The sequence below is a fragment of the Micromys minutus genome (genome assembly GCF_963924665.1).
Source record: "Micromys minutus genome assembly, chromosome: 6".
Lineage (NCBI taxonomy): Eukaryota > Metazoa > Chordata > Mammalia > Rodentia > Muridae > Micromys > Micromys minutus.
The window spans coordinates 19,559,340-19,582,167 of NC_137975.1; the positions used below are offsets into that span (position 1 = coordinate 19,559,340).

The 22,828-nt window shown below is 45.5% G+C and overlaps 1 protein-coding gene across 1 annotated transcript in view; it reads right to left on the reverse strand.

Moving 5' to 3' along the window:
* TMEM163 (transmembrane protein 163) overlaps window positions 1-22,828 on the reverse strand; it is a gene marked incomplete at its 5' end in the record, with an annotated part of 163,382 nt that overhangs the window by 21,583 nt on the left and 118,971 nt on the right. The window contains one exon of the mRNA XM_080918127.1: window positions 7,134-7,230. Within this exon, the coding sequence (XP_080774253.1) occupies window positions 7,134-7,230 (97 nt within the window). The remainder of the gene's footprint in view (window positions 1-7,133; window positions 7,231-22,828) is intronic.

Consider the following 22,828-nt stretch of genomic DNA (forward strand, 5'->3'; position numbering starts at 1 on the left):
ACCCAGCTAGCTTTAAAAAACTAGGTAGTTAATTTAGTTACTTAATTTGTGTATATACATGTGTGTAAAAGAGATAGAGAGACAGAGAATCGGTCTATGTACATGTGTGTGCAGGTGCACATGCCTGTGCTTACAAGAAAAGATCAGAAGGGCCTTTGGTGTCCTCTGTAACACTCCACCTACTGTGCTTTGTCAGGGTCTCTCTCTAACCTGGGTTCATATCTTAGCTAGGCTGGAAACCAGCAAGCCTCGGTGTAAGACCTCACATCTCCAGTCCCCTCAGAGCTGTGCTTACAAGCATTTGCTTTGGAATGACTCCTGTCTTACTACCCGGGTACTGAAACCCTAACTCCAGTGCTCACTGCCAAACAGGCCTTCTTGGTCACAGAACCTTCTTTCCAGACCACAGTGAACATGGTTTGAAGCACAATCTCTTACCGGCCTGTAGCTTTTCAGGAAGGCTGGGCGGACTGTCCAGCGAGCCCCACAGTTGCCCTGAGATTGCAAACGTGTCTTGTAATCACCTGTCACCACCCCTGGTTTTCTAAATTTGGGTTCCAGGAGTCGGACTCAGATCCTCATACAAGACAAGCACTCTACCAACTGAGTCAGCTTTTGTTAGTTTCAATGCATTTATTTTTGGTTTGTTTTTTAAAGTATTAGTCAGTTCAGTACCCAAGTTAAATTAGGAGCTATGCTGGACAGTATATAACGTTGAAAACATATCTCTGATGCTGAACCACAGGTTATGAGCTGATGAAGCATCTCTGGGGACATTTCCCAGAATGTTCAGTACAGTCTGATCTCCCAGACTGAAGACACCAAAGGCCTCCAGTCGTCCTCAGACACCTCCTCCAGAGGCAGCCCGTCAGAAGCACCAAGCTAAGCAAGTTCTAAGGGCTTCCATACTGACAAAGCCTGGTGAGTTCATCAACAGGGCAACCTTAGTATTGACCTGTAAAACAAAACACTGAGGCAGAAAAAGACTTAACAACATACCCTAGGCTCTCCTAGTGAGAAAGAGACAGGGCTATGGAACTGCTCTCACCTCAAAAGGAGTAAGCCACAGTTTGCTCTAAGCTACGTGTGAATGACGTTATCTTAGGAACCCTGATTCAGATTACCCAAGATTCCATGCTCCAACTGGTAACAGTTTCATGGCATTCTGGAAACTTTGAGTTTGCTGTTAGAATCTCTTCTCTCACATCTTTAGCACCTGTGCTACAAGCCTCGGAGAGCTCACTGGAGCCGTGTGGGTCCTTTAGAAACACACACTGCACACAAGACCCTTGTCTCAGAAGGCCACTGAGACGCTGACTTTCCCATGCAGCCATTCCCGCTCATTTCCTTCTGTCAAATGCTTCCTGGTTCTAAAGCTGAGAAGCACAGCTCTGAAACCACGTTCAAGAGAATCCACTGGCAGAGGCAGGCTGAGGGGAGGGAAAGGCAGAGATGTTTCCAGAGAAACCATTATACAGGTGACTAATCCAGGAAAGCGGGTACAGAGAGCAGATGGCAGACAGGAAGCAAGAGGGGACAGAAGGAGCTTATATCTTTAAAAAGTATTTGTTTGTTTGTTTGTTGTATGGGAAGGGTCACACGTGTGCCAAGGTTCCTATGTGGAGAGCAGGAAAAGGGGTAGGAGGAGGAAGAAAAGAGGGAAGAGAAGGCTGCACGTGGAGTAGGGGAAATGTGAAGGCCAAGCCCTGAAGGCCAGTGGGCAGCCAAGACACACGGGCCCATGGAGCCAAGAGCTGGAGGAAGAAGAGGCCAGCACTCAAACCGGCTCTGCCATCAGCCAACTGACAGCTTAGACTTCAGCTTTCAGGGCCCATGTCCCTGCGAACAGGAACAGCACCCCACCAGCCCTTCCTCATCAGAGCAGGTGCCGCAGGGCCAAAACAGGATGTGACCCTTCCAAACAACCCAAGATGAAAGGAACCAAGGAAAAAATGCAATAATAAATCATCCCATCTAGCATTAAACAACAGCTATATACAGTGAATATATGTAACTTTTATTCATTAATGAAAAATTTAAGGTGTTTATGTAGTCTGCTATCTGACCTCAGTTCATCACCAGCACAGACTTCTTGAAAATGCTCATGTTTGTTCCAAAGTTTTTTTCTTTCTTTTTCTTTTTATTTATTTATTAATCGATCTTGTTTTGGTCTTTTTTAGAGACAAGATCTCATGTAGCCCAGGCGACCCTCAAAAACGATGTATAGCTGAGGATGACCTTGAGCTTCTGATCTTCTGTCTCTACCTCCCAAGTGCTGGAACTACAAGCATGTCCCACCATCTCTACTTTAAACAGTGCTGGGAATGGAACCCAGGCAAGGCAGGGCAAGTATTCTACCAACTGAACCACGTCTCCAACACTAGAAGCTGCTATTGTATTGTAAACAAGTAAATATTGACCTGTTAGCATCCAGCAAGGGCTGGCTCCGTGTCACAGCGCTGCCCACTGCCCAGCTTCTAGGACTAGAACTATGCAGAATTGCAGAGAACTCTCTTCCAAAACCTGCCTTATTAGCCAGAGGTGTGGTACTGGGGTGGGAGCAGGCTTATGGTCTTTACTTATACAGCCACAAAGCGCAACCCCCATAGGTCTACTCAGTATTTACCCCAGAAACCAGGGTGGCTCAGTTCCTCTTCCAGTCAAACCTCAAGGGTCTGGTGACACCCTGGAGGATCAGACCCAGCTGACTTCACAGCTGGGTAACTCCCGGTTACCCAGATTTCTTGCTGAAGACAGCCATTGCAGGCTAGGGAGGTGTCTCAGTGGTAGGAGGACCTGAGGTCAGATAGCAGAATCTATTTAAAAGCCTGTTATAACCTGAAACCAGAGCACTTGGGGGAGGGGAAACAGTGACAGGAAGATCCCTAGGGCTTGTTCACCAAGATGAACCTAGATGAAAAACAGCAAACTCCAGGTTCAGTGAGAGACTGACCTCAGGGGAATAATGTAGAGAGTAATAGAAAATATATAATGCCCTCCTCTAGTCTCACAGGCACATATGCACATACATATGCGCACACACACAGGCTCGAGCATGCGCACACACACACAGGCTCGCGCATGCACACACACATGCACACACAAGTACACACACTGACTCATTCTTGCACTAAGCACCACACTGAGAATTTCACACTCAGTTTAAAGAAAGGAACTGGTTTTGACTTTTATTTTTGTTTAATTCAATCTCATGTATCTCAGTATCCCAGTCTGGGCTTGAATTCATTACGTAGCCAAGCATGATCCTCACTTTCTGGTCCTTCCACCTCTGCCTCTCCAGTGCTCGGGTTACCTAACAGCTATGCACCTCTAGACACAGTTTGTATGGTGCTGGGGCTCTGACCCAGGTTTACATACATGCTAGAAATCATTGTCCATGGAGACACACCCAGTTCCCAGACCTTGCATCAGTCAGGGCAGGACTCAACTGTGAGAATGCAGCTTGGATTTGAGGTGAGGGGTTAAGGTGTGATTGGGAAAGACATCCATTACCTTGAGGCTCTGGAGAGTACTGTCTCTTAATTGGACCAGGCCCTACAAGAACTGGCAAAGTCCCTGAGTGCAGCTGAGACTTCATGCATGTGCTGGTTTGACTGTGCGTGACCCATGGGAAGTGCTTCTATTAGGAGGTGTGGCCTTGTTGGAGGAAGTCTGTCACTGTGTAGGTTGGCTTTGAGGGCTCCTAGTGCTCAAGCTCCGCCCAGTGCAGAAGAGTCAACCTCTTCCTGACTGACTGCCTTTGGATCAGGATGTAGAACTCTCAGTTCCTTCTCCAGGATCCTGTCTGCCATGCTTCCTGCCATGATGATAACAGACTAAACCTCTGAACCTGTAAGCCAGTTTCAATTACATGCTGTCCTTTATAAGAGTTGCCGTGGTCATGGTGTCTGTTCACAGCAATGACACCCTAAGTGAGACAATGTATCCATGGGAAATTATCCACTGAGACTTTTATTAGTTTCTCTCTCTTTCTCTCTCTCTCTCTCTCTCTCTCTCTCTCTCTCTCTCTCTCTCTGTGTGTGTGTGTGTGTGTGTGTGTGTGTTATACATATGTGCATGTGTGCAGGTTCTCATTCCATGCAGGCATATGAGCAAAGGGTTGACATCAGCGATAGAAGTGTCTTCTCATTAATTCAGCTACCCAGAGAGCCCTAAGGATACTCCTGTCTTCTGTCCTCAAAGTTGAGATAACAGGGACACCTTTCTCCTGAGTCTGGCCCTTCAGTGTTCCTGAGGACTGAGCTCAGATCCTGTGCACTTTGCCCACTGAGCTGTCTGCCCAGCCCTGTGAGTTTTATGCTCAGCAGAAGTTTCTACACTTTTCTCTGGCATAGCAACTCTGAAGGAGTAGAGCGCCTGAAGCCAGGCACATGCTCTCCCAGTACCATAAACCTGGCCAACTTCTCCTCTTTCTGTCCAGGCCTGATTTCTCTGGGCATTTGATTTGACAAATCTAATTTACAAGAATCATTCTGTATCAGCACTCATTCTGAGTCACAGCAGGATGTGTGACTGGCTGGCTGGCTTCTAGAAACTTCCCTGATACAGAGCAAAGAAACCAGCACACTTGGCTGAAAAATACGGAGCTTAACCCAGAAAACTACACCCTACCACAGGGACACTGGCTCGCCCCTGTTCATTGCTGCTCTTTTCACAAAAGCCAGGAAATGGAACCAGCCTAGATGCCCATCAACATCAACAGATGGATGGCTAATGAAAGCATGATCCATGCACATGATGGACATTTATTTAGTCATTAAAAATTGAAATTTGCCAAAAGATGGATGGAGCTGGAAAAACAAAAAACATAAGTGCAGTAAGTGGGCTCATTCTGACAAAAATCTTCCTGTTATCTCTCATACACAGATCCTGGCTTCTAATTTTTGAATGTGTATATTTATGTGGGGTTTCGTGTATGTGGCTGCTGGGAAATTAGAAAGCAGACCATGAGAGGCCAGGGCAAAGAGGCTCTGAGGGAGAGGGCTGGAGAGTATGCCAGGACAGGGCAAGGGGTGAAAGTGCCAACCCTGAGATCATGAGGAACTCTATTACTTTGTATGCTAATCTAAGAAAAGAAAGAAACCAAGATGGAGAGATGACTCAGTTGGTGAAGGGCTTTCACTGCAAGCAGGAAGACCGGAGTTCGATCCCCAGAACCAACATGGGAAGCGGGACTGACAGGTGGCACACTTGTGCGGGGGAAAGAGACAGATCAACCCCTGGAGCTCAGTCGTCAGCTGTCCTAGCCAAACCGCTAAGCTCTAAGACAGTAAGAGACCTCGTCTCAAAGGGTAGAAACAGCATTCCTGAGGATAACACTCAAGGCTGTCCCTGACCTCCACACATGCATGGCCACATGTATGTGCACCTGCCCCCATCCACAGGCATTAAAAATTAATAATTTGCTCTGGTAGTGCCAACTAGCCCTGTGTGCTGGCAAACAGCAGCCTTTGCCCTTCAGCTCAAGTGCTCCGTTAACTTTTCATGATGTTAAAAGCTTAAAAAGTGAAGCCAACCACATGCAGGGCATCCACAGCATGCCATGAATTTTCAGTCTCACCCCAGAACTGATAAAAAAGATTAGAGTGGTCTTGGGTTCTCCAAGGACAGGGCCCATCTCGGGTATAATCAAGTGGCTCTCCACCATTTAAACCTCACATGGGCGGATCGTTATATGCTGACATTGATATGGTGAAGCAAAACTGAAATTCTAGAGCCTCTTCACCTGAGAGCATCTGTGCCTGAGTGACTGCCTGCAGCTATGAGTACTTCTGTTACCAAGAGAAAAACAAGGAGCATTTCTACAAAGCCTGTGAGCAAAGGCATCTGTCTCATGCCGATACACCTGCTGGAAACTAATCTTTAGTATCTTCATAAATGAGTGTGTCAGCTGGCACGGTGCTAAAAACTTCTAGCTAGTAATATTTCTTTAAGTTCAGGTACGTTTATATTCTCTGAAAAATGTAGGGTGTTGTCTGCTTGACATGTAACATACATGGTGCCTTCTGTGTTAGCAGATTCTGATTCTAGCAGAATGGGGTATGTGACATATAGTTTGATGGGAAAGAGGATCAATGGGTATAAGGCCTACACCAGCTGGGCAGATCATAACACATGTATGTGCACACACACACACACACACACACACACTGAAAATTACTCCCAAGATGACACAGAATCTATAAGAAATATAACATAGAAGTTGTGTAAATATTTCTTCTAAATTGAATGATTCTCTCCTAGAACAAGGCTCTTTAAGACCCAGGAAGTAAAAGAAACTTATAAGATGTAGGAAGTCAACAAAATTTACAAATCTTAGGATGCCCCTGAAATTTACAAGATTCACAAGGTCCTACCCCCAAAGATATATGAACATTACATATTTATATATAATCTCCCTAATTATCCTGACTTGTATAAAATGGTGTACTGTGGTCAAGCTTAAATCCAAATACATCCCACAAGTCCAAATGTCCCATTTATATTGCTATGATCCCAAATATGAAAAATTATGTCAGCATCTTCATCACCTAGTAACCAAACCAGTTGCCTTCTATGAAAGCTGCTCAACAGGAAGCTACAAAAACATCCAGGGAGTACAGAGGAAGAAAGAATTAAAGTGATGACCACAGGACAAGACAGTGAGAAACATCTCTGCCAGAAAGTATGCCTTCTAGTTTATATATCCAGACATCAGTTACACTAGAATCCTAATGGAAATAGATTTACACACTGCACTGAGATGCAAAAGAAAAGAGAAATACCTTATTACAGCAATTATTAGATGGATTTACACAGCAGACAGAATCACTGCTGCACAAATATAATTTCTTTTTTTATGAAAATTAAGACATTGTTTTAAAACTAGTCAAAAAGTGTAAGCGTAATACACAAAAGACAGTACCAGCTCAACTATGTGAAGTCTCCTCTGACCCAGAACTGTACTCTGCTGTTTCATCTGTACTCCTGGAGTGAGTTCTTTTGCCCCCTAAAACTGTTGCGTGATCTACCTTCCTCAGCTCAACAGCCTCCTTTACCCACTCACTGCAGCAGACCCGTGTGAGAATCAAGGTAGGTACTTAGGGAACAATGATAGGAAAGAAGGACCTTACCACTTCAGGGAGTAGCCTTGTTGAGAGGTCATGGATGGCTTTGACCACTATGCATATAGATGACAGAAGAAAGATCACTCCCAAGATGACACAGGCTCTGTAATAGAAAGAAAACAGACAGTTTTATAGTTATTTCCTCTAAATTAAAATGTATCCCCCCGGAGGAAAGTTCATTAATTCTCAGAAAGTAAAGGAAACTTTCAAGTCTTAAGAAGTCAACAAAACGTATAGGTCTAAAAAACTTCCGAAACTTACAAGACTCACAAGGCCCCTTCTTGACTGTTATATAACAATAACAACTGCTTAGAAGAGGTGATTTTCTTCAGTGGGCTTTTCAATGATATAGCTGCCTTTAGTCACTGGTGCTCCATTTGTAACCCCAATGAAACTATATTTGCTAATCTGCATAGATGAATCCTTTCTCTAGCATGTTGTCAATTTCGTATCTGAGATGGATCCTAGGGGCTTGCTGAGAATTTAATACAGCCAAAACAGTGAGTTCTAGGTTCAGTGAAAGACCATATCTTAAAAGGTAAGGTGGTAAAAGACAGAAGCTGACTGAGATTGACTGACCTCTGATCTACACACACCAAGAGAGGGGAGAATGCAGGTGGGGAGAGGGAGAGGGAGGAGAGGGGAGAGAAGTCATTTAGGTAATAATCTATGTCTTCCATTGCCAGTTTCTACAGTAGCATGTAGCAGGTGCCCTGTATGTATCTGTTGAGTAAATATGATCAACTAATGTGTTAGCTAACCAAACCAATTACTAACCATTACTAGTCTACCTACATGGGGAGGTTTCACCAAGGAGACTAAGGCACCACTGTCTGCTTCCTAATGTCTAAGAGGAAAGAAAGGGGACTCTCAACCTGCAGCCCCGTGCCCTCAGACTGGCCACATTATAGAATAGCTCTAAAGCGTAATAAAAAAATCAGAGGGTTTTTTGTTGTTAAATCCACCCAGTTTATTAAATTTGAACCTTGCAAACTAGCCTACTGGTGTATACGCTACCAGTGTATATAAGAATATGTTCAAATTCTCCTAAAATCTCATTTTCCTCTTCTGGTCAGTGTGTTGCAGACTTGAAAACCATAGCCCCTGCTTCCCAAACAGTGTCAGGGCCTGTGTGTCAGAGCCCCGCTGCTTCTGCAGCCCAGAGTGTCTATGAATAGCTCTGGCTGCAACGCTATTTTTTAACATTGTATTAATAATATATTGTGTTTGCACAGCAACTTTCTCCTCAGGCTCCAAGTTATGCACATCAACTCCCGAATCCCCCGGAGGGCGCCCAGGTGTTTGTTCTTCTGCAGTCTATGAATGGAGGAGATGTGGATTTGGTTCAGTTACACAAGGAGACCAAGTCAGAGAGCCCAGGGTTACGAGGCCTAGCTCAAGGTCATGCAAGACATTTAGTTCTGCCTAGAAATAGAGCATGGGGCAGGGGAGGTAGAAGGCTCAGTGGTAAACTGTCTGCTACACAAATGTAAGGCTCTGAGTTTGGATCTCTAGCACCCATGTTTAAAATGGAAAAAGACAGCTAGCCCCATGGAGTACATTAGCCAACCAACTAATTGAATCAGTGGGTTTGAGTCAGGGAGAGATCATATCTCAAAACGCAAGTGTGTGAAGAGACCGGAGAGCTTGCTCTACAGTTAGGAATACTTCCTGCTATTCCAGAGAACCTGAGTTTGGCTCTAAGGACCCACACTGAGATGTTCAGAACATGTTGCTCCCAGCATAAGGAATCTAATATCCTCTTCCTGTCCTCTGAGACCACCTGCACACATGTGGCACGTATGCACAGAGCCACACACCTGTAGATGTAGATTTAAAAAAACTAAACATTAAATACAAATGAAACCAAATAGAAATAGGTTGAGGAAAATGTCTGATGTCAACATTCGTCCTCCTCATGCATAATTATATACACATGTATATAAATATAAGGATATGTACACACATACACACACACACACACACACACACACACACACACACACACTCAAGAAGCAGTATCTGATTCAACTAATGACCTCCCAGTGGCCAGCCCATTCCACAAAGATTCTGGGTGCCATGCCCCATGCCCACCACCACAGAACATCACTCTCCACTGTGGATTTCCAAAACACCTCAAAGATTTGGGTCAGAAGCAAACGGGGCAAATGTGACCTCTTCTCCATCAGTACTAAGGGAACTGCTTCTAGGCCTGCTAGGCAGAGGAGAATTGGCTCCCACACACACACCAACCTTCTCCTGCACAGGCAGGCTTCACAGGGTGAAAGGGGTATGGAAAAGCCAGGTCTCCAGAAAGAATATACACCCTTCTTTCCTCCTGCCCAAACCCTGGGCAGCTTCCTGGGTGAGAGAAGACAAACAACCTGCCAACCCTTCAATAAAGCAAACAGCTCACTGCTCTTTGCATGTAATCCCCAACCAGTGGCTCAAAACTGAACTGAGATTCCCATGGGACCAGTGTGTGTGTGTGTGTGTGTGAGAGAGATACCTTGCCAGGATCTATATCATGTGAGAATTTGTTAGAAGGAAATTCTGGGCGCATCTGCCCCAGGCCTGCTCTTGGTCTCTGCTGAGAATATACCCAGAAAATACATAAAGACAGTGGCTAGCAGCCTGCTGGGAACACACAAGAAAGAGTGACCGGGCTCTCTCCCTCTGCTTCAGCAGGCCTTCTGTGATGGGATTTGCTCACCCACCTATTAAACACTGGGCCACGGTTGAGAACGACTTACTTATGGAAGGTCCACTGTACGCCAAGAAAGTCTGAGCACTAGACTGTAACATGTAAGTCACCGTGCCTTCTTCAGGTGGGGAAAGAAAGAATTCGATCTCACAGAACACTTTTGAGGGGAGAGCAAGGCGACTCTGAACAAATGAAAAGGAGCTCAGTTACGTGGTGCACGGGGAGTGGGGAGATGGCTCAGAGACTATGTCATCCACTACACTGTGGATCCCCAACACCTCCATAAGAGTCAGCTGGGGCAGAGTCAGTAGGGTGAACATGGAGAAGACATTTGGCCCTGACCTCCAACCTCCACACAAACACACACCAGTGCACACACACATGTACAAACAGGCACAGCCAACACACACACATACAATTTCAATTATAAAGAAGAACAAGGTTATCCTGGAGAAGGCATCTCAGGGGACATGAGAATTCCTTCATTCATCTTCTTAACACTGCATACCCACTTGGTCTCAGGAACAGCTCTCAGGAACAGGAGGTACAGGTATTTGGAGGAAGAAGCTTTTGAGCAGAAGGAAGTCAGGACTTTGAGGTAAAGTCTTCCTGACATGATGGGGATTTGGCAAGTCTATCAGAGGAGGGGAAAGGGCAAAGGGAAAAAAAAGCACAAGGGGAGAGCCGAGAAGGGGGTCGGACCCTACAAGGCTGGGAAGCCACTGAGGGGTGGGGCTTGGAAATGACATTTTTAGCAGAACTGTGCTCTCTTGGGCAAAGCAGAAACAGAGAGAGCAGTTAGGAGGCAGATGCAATGCCCAGGCAGGTGACGGTGGGACCAAGTAAGTGGGGATCCAAATGGTAAAACTTGAGGAGTGAGCCCGGAGACATTCTGACTTGAGAATTCTAAAGGTGAGAGGGACAGGTTCTGTTAAGCGGGCTCCAAAACTCACAGGAGTCAAGAATGATGCAAGGCTTCTGGTCCTGGAAAAATGGACTGAGACGGAGACCTCAGGAAGAGTGTGTGGAGAGGGAGAAGGATCAACCGCTCAGATTCTGACACATCAAGTTAGAGACTTCTCTCAGACATCCACGGAGACAGATTTGATTGTATTTTTATTCTGAGACAGGGTCTCACGTAAGACCAGCCAGGAATTTAATTTGTTGCTAAGGATGATCTTGAATTTCTAATCTTCCTGCTCTCAAGTGTTGATAGGACAATTGTGTGCCGCCACTCCCGGTGTATGTAGTGCTGGCGATGGTACCCAAGGCTGAGTGCATGTCAAGCGAGTTCTCCATCAACTGAGCCACGCCCCCAGCCCCTCTTTCCACAGATGTTAAGCCAAAATAAAAGCCAGTGAAGATGGCTAGAGGGCTGTGCTGGGTGGGACTGTCAACCAGATTGATTAAGCCATGTCCCCAGAGTAAGTCAGACTTTGCACACTAGCTGACTTTCCCCAGACTAAGCGCTCCCTTAGATTCAGAGGTGCAGGGCCTTGGGAACAAAACAACACACTTCCAGAGAATTCTGCCATCTGAAGAAGAATCACACACTACTGAGAGGAAAGGGCAGGGCCATGAGATGCTGCCTCCCCCAGTGAAGGGGTAGGGCAGTGGGGAGGGGGAGGAACTACCATGAGACCAGACAGTAACACCTATCACGGTAACACAGAGCTCGCTGACTCTTCACTGGCTGAGCCAAATCTTTGCACCCGAAGGTGGTCTACACAGTTCATGCTCAGAACTGGTCTATGTTGGAGAAAGGGGACCAGACTGACAATGGAAGCAATGGGCAGATTCCCAGCATGCCTGTGGGCAACTGTAGCTTAAGCTCAGCTACACTACAAAGTCCCATTTGCAAGGCAAGGTTATTTGCAGGACCTCTTCCCGGAGGAGGAAGGGAGCAACGTCCTTGTGACTTGTCTGTGCTCTCCACGGTCTGGGAATGGCAATGACACTAACTCAAGCTGAAACCAGGAGTGTGCAGTTGGTTTGATCTCATCACTGTCCACTGCTCCTCAGAAACAAGTGCATCTGCTTTGCAAGCATGAGGACCTAAGTTGGACTCCCGGAACCCATGGTATGAGGCAACTCTGCCAATATACTTGTTTGTAGTCCCAGTGCCAGGGAAGCAAAGACAGGTAGATCCCTGGGCTCACTGACTGGCCTGTCTAGATGAACCGATGAGCTCCAGGTTCAATGTGGAAGTGTCTTAGGAAGTTGGCTCAGTTAAGTACTTGCCACACAAGTATGAGGAGCTGAGTGTGGCTCCCCAGATCTCTCATAAAAGCTTCATGGTTGTGGTAACCTTCTATAATTCCAACTTCAGAAGGCAGAGACGGGATCCCTGAAACAACCTTGCTAGGGAGCCCAGGTATATCAGCAAACCTTGGGTTTAAATGAAAGACCTTGCCTTGAGGAATAAAACAAGAGAGTTCTCAAGGATGATTCTTGATAACAACCTGGGGTCTCTGAGTGCACATGTACATAGGCAGCCCTCTATACCTGTGCCCCCATGCACATGCATGCGTACACATTATACACAGAGATGGGAGAAAAAATTAAGGTGGCTGATGGAAGAAGACAACACACACACACACACACACACACACACACACACACACCTGGTATCACTGTGGTCACCCATTCTCCAGTATTTCTAAGTTACTTGATTATAGCAGTTAAAGTAATTGGCCTAAATTGTTCATTCTCTGTGACTCTATCCCCAAAGAAAGAGCTTCATACAAGAAGAATGATTCCGGGACCATTTCTTAGATCTAAACATGAGGCCTTCCAATGTGCCACAAAAGGGGGCTTTAAGGGACTGAGTTACAAATCAGTGCAATTGGCAGCTGGGTGACCACATTGTGTTTGTTCTGAAGTTGAGCTGACAGAACAGGGCTGAGGACTGGCCACCAGACAGAGAGCAAGAGAAGGCCAGGAGGGTGAAGATTTCAGGCCTGGAGCATGCAGAACCCAGAGACAAATTCTGGGCCATCATGATATGGAGCTAGTGGTTCATCTAGTCCACATCTCAAAGTAACAAGAAAAGTGCCTCATTCCAATGCACAAGATGATTATCACGTAACAACAGAAGGGCAATGGAATTGATCGTTAAACATTGTGAATATGCATCTGGTTATCAACATGCACTCCAGAAGACAAATACTGTCCCAATAAAAAAAGACTCCATAAATAAAAGATTTGTGTCCGTAGTGAACAAAGAGTCTAAATAATAAAATATATTAAGTGGGGGAAGAAAATGGGAACTTGGGGGAGAACTTGGGAGGCTGAAGCAGGAAGATCTCAAGTTCCAGGCCAGGGTGTTGAGGTAGGAGTGGATGGATGGGAGGGGGAGCAAGGTGTTGAGGTGGGAGTGGGTGGATGGGGGAAGCACCCTCATAAAAGCAGGGGGAGGGGGCATGTGAGAGGGGGGACCTAGGAAAGGGGATAACATTTGAAATGTAAATAGATAAACTATCCAATAAAATGATGTTCAAAAAGAACACAGGTTGCTCTTCCAGAGGACCCAGACTCAATTCCCAGTACCCACATGACAGCACACAGTCATCTGCAACTCCAGTCTCAGTGCACCCGACATCCTACTCTGTCGCAGGCCCTACAGGCATACATGCAGGCAAAGCACCCATACACACAGAATAAACTAGTTAAAAACTAAGGTGGCACGGTACCTGCATGTAGATGATATGCTTCCTCTCATACAGTTCAAATAGTCTCTCCTTTGGTTTTTAATGAGTACATCGTGGGTGGTGCATTTGAGTGCAGATGCCTGGGTTGACCAGAAGAGAATGTCAGATGCCCTGGAGCTGAGGTTAAAGCAGTAAAAGCCCCCTGATGAGGATGCTGGAAACTGAACTCCAGTACTCTGCAAGAGCAGTGTACATCCTTAGCCACCGAGCCACCTCTCAGCTCCTAAATCATCCCTCCTTGCAGCATCTAAGACAACCAATGCTGAGCAAATGCTGCTTGGTTTAGGGAATGCTGACAGGAAAAGCCACTAAGTGGTTTCCAACCACTGGTTAGGTAAATCACAGTTGCAGGACCTATGGCTAGAGAACGGCACATTCAACTTTTCTAGGACCCAGTTTTCCTAGAAAGAGAACACTTCCCTCCCTGTCCCTGGTGAGTCTATTGGTGGTGGTTAATCTTGGCGGCTTGACTGGATCTAGAACCAGGTGAAAGGCAAGCTGCTAGGGATATTGAAGGGAACTTTCTTTATCATATTAATATCATATTATTTGGAGTGGGAAGACTTGCTGCAGGCTGGTGTCAGCCCAAATAAAGAAGAGGTAGAAGTTTATTTGTTTGTCTTTGTCATTTAAATTTTTTGCCTGCTTGTCTTCACTCTTGCAGGCAAATCCATCTACTCTGTTTCGTCCACCGCTGCCTTCCTTCTCTGAGATTAGGACATAGTCTGTGGGCTTCTAACAGAGTGAAGACCAGCTGCTCTCTAGGAATTCTCCAGACCAGACATGAATGGAACATGCAGCCTCATAGATTGAGAGCTACTGGTTCTCGGCCTCTCTGGTGTGAGACAGCCACTGTTGGACTTCTCTACCATACCGTGTAAGCCAGTCTAATAAACACCTCTTGATGCGTGTTCATTCTGTTGGCTCTGTTCCTCAAAAGAACCCTGGCCCATACAATGTCACTGAGATGAGATTATGCATATATAAACCATGAAAGGTGACATTATTTATCTAATCTTGGCATCCCCCGAACTTCTAGTGAAATCTTTCCCAGCCTGTCCTCTTTGAAGCTGTCTTGGGGCCAACTCCTTTGGGGACAAATTCCCTGGGACAAAAGCTTGGTGGCACTTGGGTACAGAGACCACATGATTCCTTTCCCTAGTGCCACCAGGGGACACACCCTTGAAGGGCTTGTGAGATGACATTTAGTGTGAACCTAAGAACTAAGAAAGAGCCTGTGACCTGCTGAGGTTTAGAAAGCCAGTTAACAACTGGACGAGACTAGTCTAAACCTGAGGTTTGCCAACACAGTATGTTCTTCATCTAGATGTTCTGTCAATCTAAACAGCACTGTGTGTGTGTGTGTGTGTGTGTGTGTGTGTGTGTGTGTGTGTGTATCTTCCTGCCTGTCTCTCTGTCTGTCTGTCCACGTAGAGACCAGAAGATAATACTGAGTACCATTCATCCGTCAGGTCTCACCCACCATTTTGGTAAAGAGTCTCTTACTAGGCTAAAGCTTTTTACTATGTAGGTTAAGCTGGCTAGGCAGCCAGCCCCAGGGATCTACCTGTTCGTCTCCCAAGGGCTGCAGTCACCTTGCCTGGCTTCTCATGTAGCATCCGGGGATCAAATTCAGTCTGTTGTGTCTGCAAGGTAAATGCTTTACCAACTGAGCCATAACCCCAGACCCAAACACACACACACACACACACACACACACACACACACTTCTATGCAGACCCATTCACAATGTTTTTCTAATGTGAGTGGCACCATTACTAAAAACAATAAGTTGGGCGAGAATCAGGAGCCCTGGGTTCTAGATCGGTCTGTGCCATTAACACTGAGGATGTATAGAAAATTACGGCTCCCTCCTACTAAAAATGAGCAGCTTCAGCTCAGTCTCGAAACTCCCGGAGCTGAAATTCTAGTCTGGATGTGGCAATGGGACTTCTGGCTCATTACCATTTTTTTATTTGAAGTCAACAGGTTTGAGGTACAGATGTATTTATATAATCAAGATGCAGGGACTGAACAGTAGGGAGTATTGACTCACTGACGAGCTGGGGGAAAACATGTGCTTTCAATGAGCCACCCACAAACTGTGGGTTCTCTTCCACACACTACTTGCAGGAGAGCTGTTGGCTGGGGGGGGTCAAGCTCTGTATCTTCCCTGTGATTCGAGCTCCAGGAGACCCAACACCCTCTTCTGCCCTCTGTGGCTACGTGCACACATTGTATAGACCCTGCTTAGGCACACGTACACATAATTACATGTGATTTACATCCAATACAGTCTGCAGACACCAAGTCAACGTTCCCTGAAGAATTCGTTGTTAAAGGTTTAATTAAAGATGTGGCTGTCTCTGAGGGAACCTGTCCCCTAATTTATGCAGAGTCTATCACTGTGATGTCATTTCTAAGAGTGGAGGAAGCTTAGTCTCCAGTGAGACCCTTTCTTTCTATAAAAAATTGGGGGGAGGGGGCAGAAGGGAGCCACCGAAAGCCCAGGCTCAGGGAACAGTGCCAGACTGAATTTCAGTACAGGGGTTTTCCAGGCACCTTGACATCAGGAACCCCGTGTGTACTGGGAGCAGCTATTTGACTGTGATAAATGAATTCCCATACAGAGATTCTTTTCAGCTTGGGATCTGATACAGAGTTTAAAAGACATCGATGAGCTAGGGAGATGACTAGGTTCACAGAGTACTTGCCTTTCAATTATGAGGAGGACCTGAGTTTGATCCTCAGAACCCACATTAAAAAGCTAGGTATGGTGGTGCCTGCTGGAAATCCCAGCACTGCGAAGATGGAGTGGATGAGCTCTGGGGACTGCTGGCTGGCTAGTCTAGCCAAATCAGTGAGCCCCAGGCCAGCGAGAGACCCTGTCTTAAAGACAAAGGTGGACAGTTCCTGAGGAACACACCTGAGGCCAACCTCTGATGTCTTTTACACACATCCACAAACAAAGACTCAACCAGCCAAAGACAATCCATTTCCCGTATTTGTTCCTGAGTAGCTCCTCGCCATGGGTTAATTGCAAATAATAAAAATGGTTATAATCACAAGGAATGGCAGTGATAGTAATAATTGTTATTAATACCTTAGGTGCTAGCATCAGCTAAGTTTCCAACACTTGGGGACCTTGTGTGTATATGGAATATTTATCCCTACACAAAATTCTCACAACTAGGGCACACACGTGGAGTCCACTGTGCCTGTGTTGTGTTGGGAGTCACAGATCTGACACTCACTGTCCTTTGTCCTTTGGTTTGCTGGATAGACAGACAGACTAATAGACTAGATACACAGCCTTGTAAGGACGCACTGCCAGCCAAGGAGCCAAATGATTCAGGATGCACTAAAGAGCAAAGGCTCTTATCACTACCCCATAATGATTCCATCAGCTCATCCACGGCTCAATCCAACTGCCCCGTTTTGCTCTGATTTGTCTGCCCACTGATTCTGAATTAATCTGTTGTTTGCGGTTTTTAAAACAAGAGGGAGAAGATTAAACCCCCATGCACGTTGAAAGAAAGAAATGTGCGGGTGTGTTACATCAGGGCTGCAGGCCTGTCCCTTCCCGGCACCAGGCTGCAGGCACTCTGACAGATGGGGAGGGATGACCCCGCCCCTCACTGTGCTTGTTTAATGAGGCGCTGAGTAATTCACAGCTCTGCATTCAATCTGCCCTATTAGAGCCAAAGGTAGTTAAGCGAATGACAGAATGAGGGTCTTGTGTGTAAGACCGATGCCTGTGTACACAGTGCTTCTATTAACCATTAACGCTCTTTGTGGGGGAAAGGCTCCTGATTCTAAACAGCCAAAGAGATAAGCAATTTACAACCTTCGCTGGTTTAATGGCTTGTAGCTGGGTGAGGAGGCGGGGCCGGAGTTGTGTGTGAACGTCATCAAACATCAATTAGGGAATTATCCACCAGCTTGTTAAAAAGGTCACATGCCAAATACTTCCCTTAACAGGAAAGGGCTGGGACACGGTGCTCGAATTTGTATTGACCCAGGACTGACAGACAATGGGGAGGAGCCGTTTCCAAGGTTCAGGAACTTGTTTTGGTTTGGTTTGGTTTTTGGTTTTGGTTTCCCAGTGCTTGGGAAATAAACCATAGCCTCACATTGCCACAACAGCACTGCCCATCCCAGCTCTAGCCCCCAGGTGCCACTTTCATTTAGGGATATCCATTCATATGTATACATGTGTGAATGCATATGCATGCATACATACATATATACGTATACATGTACACATATATGTAAAGAGATGCACATGTGTGTTATGTATGAATATATTTACACGTATTGTGTGCATACATGTGTATGTAAATGTGTATGCATACACAGCTATGTGTGGTCACATATGTCATCATGACCACATATGGCATTTGTGTTTACAGGTATGTGTGCCTATGTATGAATATATTTGTGTGTACTTGCACTGTGCATGTGTACATATATGTGCATGTGTATATATTAAGCTATTAATAGTATCTTTCCAGATCCATCTCTGAGAAAACGTGGAGAGTCTCCTCTCCCTGGTTTCTGAGTCTTCTCCTTCTTCATCACCTGGACAACTTTCTCTGCTTTATAAAAGGAAACTGCTATTAATAAATTAATATCAGCTAATTTTATTTTTTACCATGTTATATTTTATATAAATTATAAAATTATGAACACAAATGTATAGTATGTGATATAAAATTCCATAATTTTAGAATTTTAAGGCACATCAATGACTTCCACATTATCAACCACTTTGAGAGTTCAGGCTCACCAGCAGACCTGGAGGCAGGCAGGGAGCTTCAACATCTCTTTCCGTTTAAGCAGCACTTCCTAAGCGATTTCATATGCCTCAGGCAATAGTGGGTGAAGGATGGCACCTCCACTATGATGTCTGGAATATATCAGTTAAGAAAAAAGCTGAACAAGGTTTTCCACCACACATTTGATGGTTACTTTTGTCACCTTGTCACAATCTAGAATTGCGATTATCAGGTCAGATCGGTCTTTGGGCATGTGTGGGGGGGGGCCGTCTAATTAAGTTAATGGATGTAGGAAGACCAAGACTGAAAGTCGATAGCACCATTCCCAGGTCTGGGCCCTGGGTTTGTGAGAACAGGAAAAGCTAGTGCTAAGCATGCATGCATTCCCTTCCCTCTGACTGTGGACGTGAGGTGAGCAGCTGCTTCAGGCTTTGACTTTGCTACAACAGTGGACTGTAACTGAGAACTGTGAGTTAAGATAAATCTTTTCTAGCTTGCTTTTAGTAGGGATATTTTGTCACAGGAACAAAAAGGAAAGTAGAATAGGCACTCATGTATGCACGCAAGTATGCAGGTATGCATGTACTTATGCATGCACACACGAACGCTACGTAAGAAAAGCACCAGCTACTTTAATAGTAGCTGGGTCCCATTTAAATCTTCCCAAACACTGGACCATCATTCCGGTTAGTGTAGAGAATCCTTGAGCAGCCTGGCAGAGCAGGAAAATATTCTAGAAATACACCTTGAGATTTCTAAGTAGATCTTGGGCATGAAACATATAGAGGCTTGCTTCAAATGCGTGAATGGCTACTATTCAACTTACACATATTCAAAAAGAGGAAAGTCTGACCCAGGTTGTTCACTCTGAATAAATGGACTGGCCGAATCCCATTCCCCCACCATGGTTCCACCAACCTATAAATCTGGACATTGCCTGTGCTGCTCTATTTTGATGTTATCAATGTATTTGACAAGTTTCTCACAGCATTATGTCTGTCTCTCTGTCTGCCACTCTGTCTGCCTCTCTGTCTCTCTCCCTCTGTGTGTGTGCGTGTGTGTGTGAATGAGCAGGTGTGTGTGTATGTGTGTGTGTGTGTGTGTGTGAGAGAGAGAGAGAGAGAGAGAGAGAGAGAGAATGAGCAGGGATGTGTGTGTGTGTGTGTGTGTGTGGTGTGTGTGTGTGTGTGTGTGTGTGTGTGTGTGTGTGTGAATGAGTAGGTGTGCATATCCATGGAATCACACATGAAGGACAGAATAGCATGTCAGATGTCTTTCTCTGTTACTCTCTGCCTTGAAAAAGTCTCCCAGGGAACCAGAACCTCGCAGCTTTATTTAGGCCTGTCTCTACCTCCCGTCCCAATGCCGGGGTTACGGGTACGTGTGGCCATTCCCAGCTTCTTACAGGATGCTGGGGATTTGAACTTGGCTTCTCATGCTTGCACTGTAAGTGCTCTTATCCACTGAGCCATCATAGCATTCCAGCTCCATTTAACATTTCAAAGAATGGAAATGCAACAGTGTAGCTAGGTCAACTAAACTCTAGTTCAATAAAACTGCAGAAAATCTCGGTTAGTTAAGCAATCGACTTAGGTCGAGGTCTCTGGGGTTACGTCTTTAGAAAACATTTTAGTGTTAATGGTTGTGTTTTGTTTCTTCAGTTGTCGCCTCTTGAAGTGAAATGCCTGATGCTGACCACAGTCCCCTCAGAGGACAGTTTCGTAAAATATTCCTGACCAGAGAGTCTGCTCCTGAGAAAATAACCAAACAGATGCAAAGTTGTGTGATTTTTATTAGATGATGTGTAACAAGAAGAGAACATACATGAATTTGGTTTTGTTTGGTTTTGAGACAGGGTCTCATGTAGCCTAAGCTCATCTGGAACTCACTCCATGAACAAAGATGATTTCATCTTCATCCTCTGCATGCTAGGATTAGGGACCTGTGTATGTGGTGCTGGGGTCTGAACCCAGGGCCTGGATCTTGTAGGCAAGCACTCAACCAACTGAGCTGAGTCATCCGGCCCCACACAGCGTTTACTGAAAGAGAAGATGCTTCCCTTGGTAGATAGAACAGTCACGTGGCCATCAAGAGTTTTTAAATAACAAAGGATCCTCACTCTAGAAACCTCCTCCGGAGATCAGGAGACACAACAGAGGACATAGCATGGACCCAGTTTTGCAGCTTCTGAACCTGGGCATAAAGAGATGGAGGTGAGTCCACCATCATCATTTTCTCTATGGCGGGATAAGACTGTCCTTCATTTTCACACTGTGGCAAGCTTCACTTTGTAAATGAATACACATTCATTGGAAAACCGGGAGATCCTGTTACATTTAGAACACACACACTCTTTTACAATGGGAAGTTACTTGCATTCATGTGGGGGCTGCAGGGTTGTTACCCAAGACGGTAAGAGAAATGCAGTTGTATAAGTGACATTGGGTGCTCACCAAGGCCACTGGCAACACAACAGCCAGCCCATTCCTTCCCAAGATCCTCTAGGATGTCCCCGTGTGTGGTTATTAACAGTGACTGTCACATTGCCAGGCACTAGAACCACTTAGAAACAAGCATCTGGAAATGTCTATGAAGAAGCTTCTAGATCAGACTGATGAGGTTGGACATAGTCGTTCCACACTCTGGGTTCTGAGCTCAATATGGAAGAGAGCAAAAGTGATCACCAGAATCTGTCTTGCTCTTTCTCCTAACTGGGGGATGGGAAGGGAGCAATGTGACCAGCCAGCTGCCTCACCTGTGGCCACCGTCTCCCTGCTACACAGGCTGTACTGTCAAACTCTTAAGTCCAAATAAACACCTGCTTCCTTAAGTGGCTTTTGTCAGTATTGTGTTACACTAACAAGGAGAGACATAGATACAATGTTGAGTCCCAAATCAAAGGAAACAGATACAGAAACTGCATCTCGGCCTCCTCCAACCACACCCCTTAAAGTTCCTCCTCAGACTGTCCTTGTCTCCCCAGCTGTCACCCACTGTGAATACTCTCAGATTTAGGCAAAGGACGAAGGAGGTGGGAAGGGAAACGCTTTAGGATTGCCCTCCCAGAATCAAATGGATCTCAGAGGAATTCAAAGAAGACCTCCTGCGATCCACCTACCTGAGAACCTCTACTCTGTGGAGGAGGGCAGCCTGAAGAACAGCTTTCAGGCTTTTTCATTAACTCCCTAACAGATGCCTTCAGTGGAACTGAATCTAATAACCTGGCCTTCTCTCTGGGTTGGGAGAGGAATAAATCAAGGTAATTATGTCTGGAAAGTAGCTAATGTACAAATTTACTCTCTCCCATAATAAATTTCCCCAACACCCAAACATATAACACCAACACATACAAATGCACATAGCATCCACTCTTCCTTTTCACAATTTCCTTTTAAAAACTATGTATAGATAGACAGTTATGGGTGGGTTTTGCACACACAGGTGTAGTGTTCTTGGAGGCCAGGAGAGAGACTTAGATCCCCTGCAGCTGGAGCTACAGGTATTTGCGAGTTGCCCGATATGGATGCTGTAAATGAAACTCCGGTCCTCTGGAATAGCAGCCTCTTAACCACTGAGCTCTGTCTGTAGTCTGCTTCCTTCAAAATGGACCAGTCTGGCATCAGAAAACACAGAATCCAAGAGCAAAGCATTCTGCCTACCTTTCCACACTTCCTCAAGGATGCTCTGATCCTCTTGAGCCTTGGTGGATATTTTTTATGGCCTATTTCTATCCTACTGTGGTTGTGATATACAGAAGGGAGGAAAGGCATTTGTATTTCTTCTGCTTTGCCACAAAACGTTTGTATTTCTCCTTTTAGGAGCCCTGGGATGTAACTCAGATGGAAGAGCGCTTACTTCACATGCACAAAGCCCTGGGTCCATCCCCGGCATCACATACACTGTGCACCAGGTGTGGTACCACACACCTGTAATCCCAGAGCTCAAAGGTGAAGGAAGGAGGACCAGAAGCTGACATCATACTGGCCAGCCTGAGCTACATGAAATCCTGTCAGTTAACTTGATTAAATGCCATTTCAACTGTCTATGTTGCTCTAGTATCCCAGGTCAGCAGGAGTTAGTAATCAGAGCCTGAGTAAGAATGAGGGGGGCGTGAAACATGCATGGTTTCCTGGCAAGGTTCAGCTGTATACATGTTCAGCACAATACTACAAGCTTGACGCTGGAAAAATGGCTCAGCAGTGAAGAGCAGTTGCTACTCTCTAAGAGACCAGGGGTTCAGTTCCCAGCACCTAAGCCATGTGGCCTACACCTGCCTCTAACTCTAGCTCCAGGGGCTCTGACACCCTTTTCTAGCCTCTGGGGGCCTTCACAGACATGTTGACATATGCATACTGAATAAATAAAACCAAACATTTAAAAAAGAAATAATCAGGACCTATGTTTCTGAGGTACCTAAAGCCCTGCCCTTCTATGCTGGAGAGTCTGTCTTGGCTATCTGTAGCTTCTGCTCTTAAACTGGGATGCACCATGAAAAAGCTACTCCCCCTT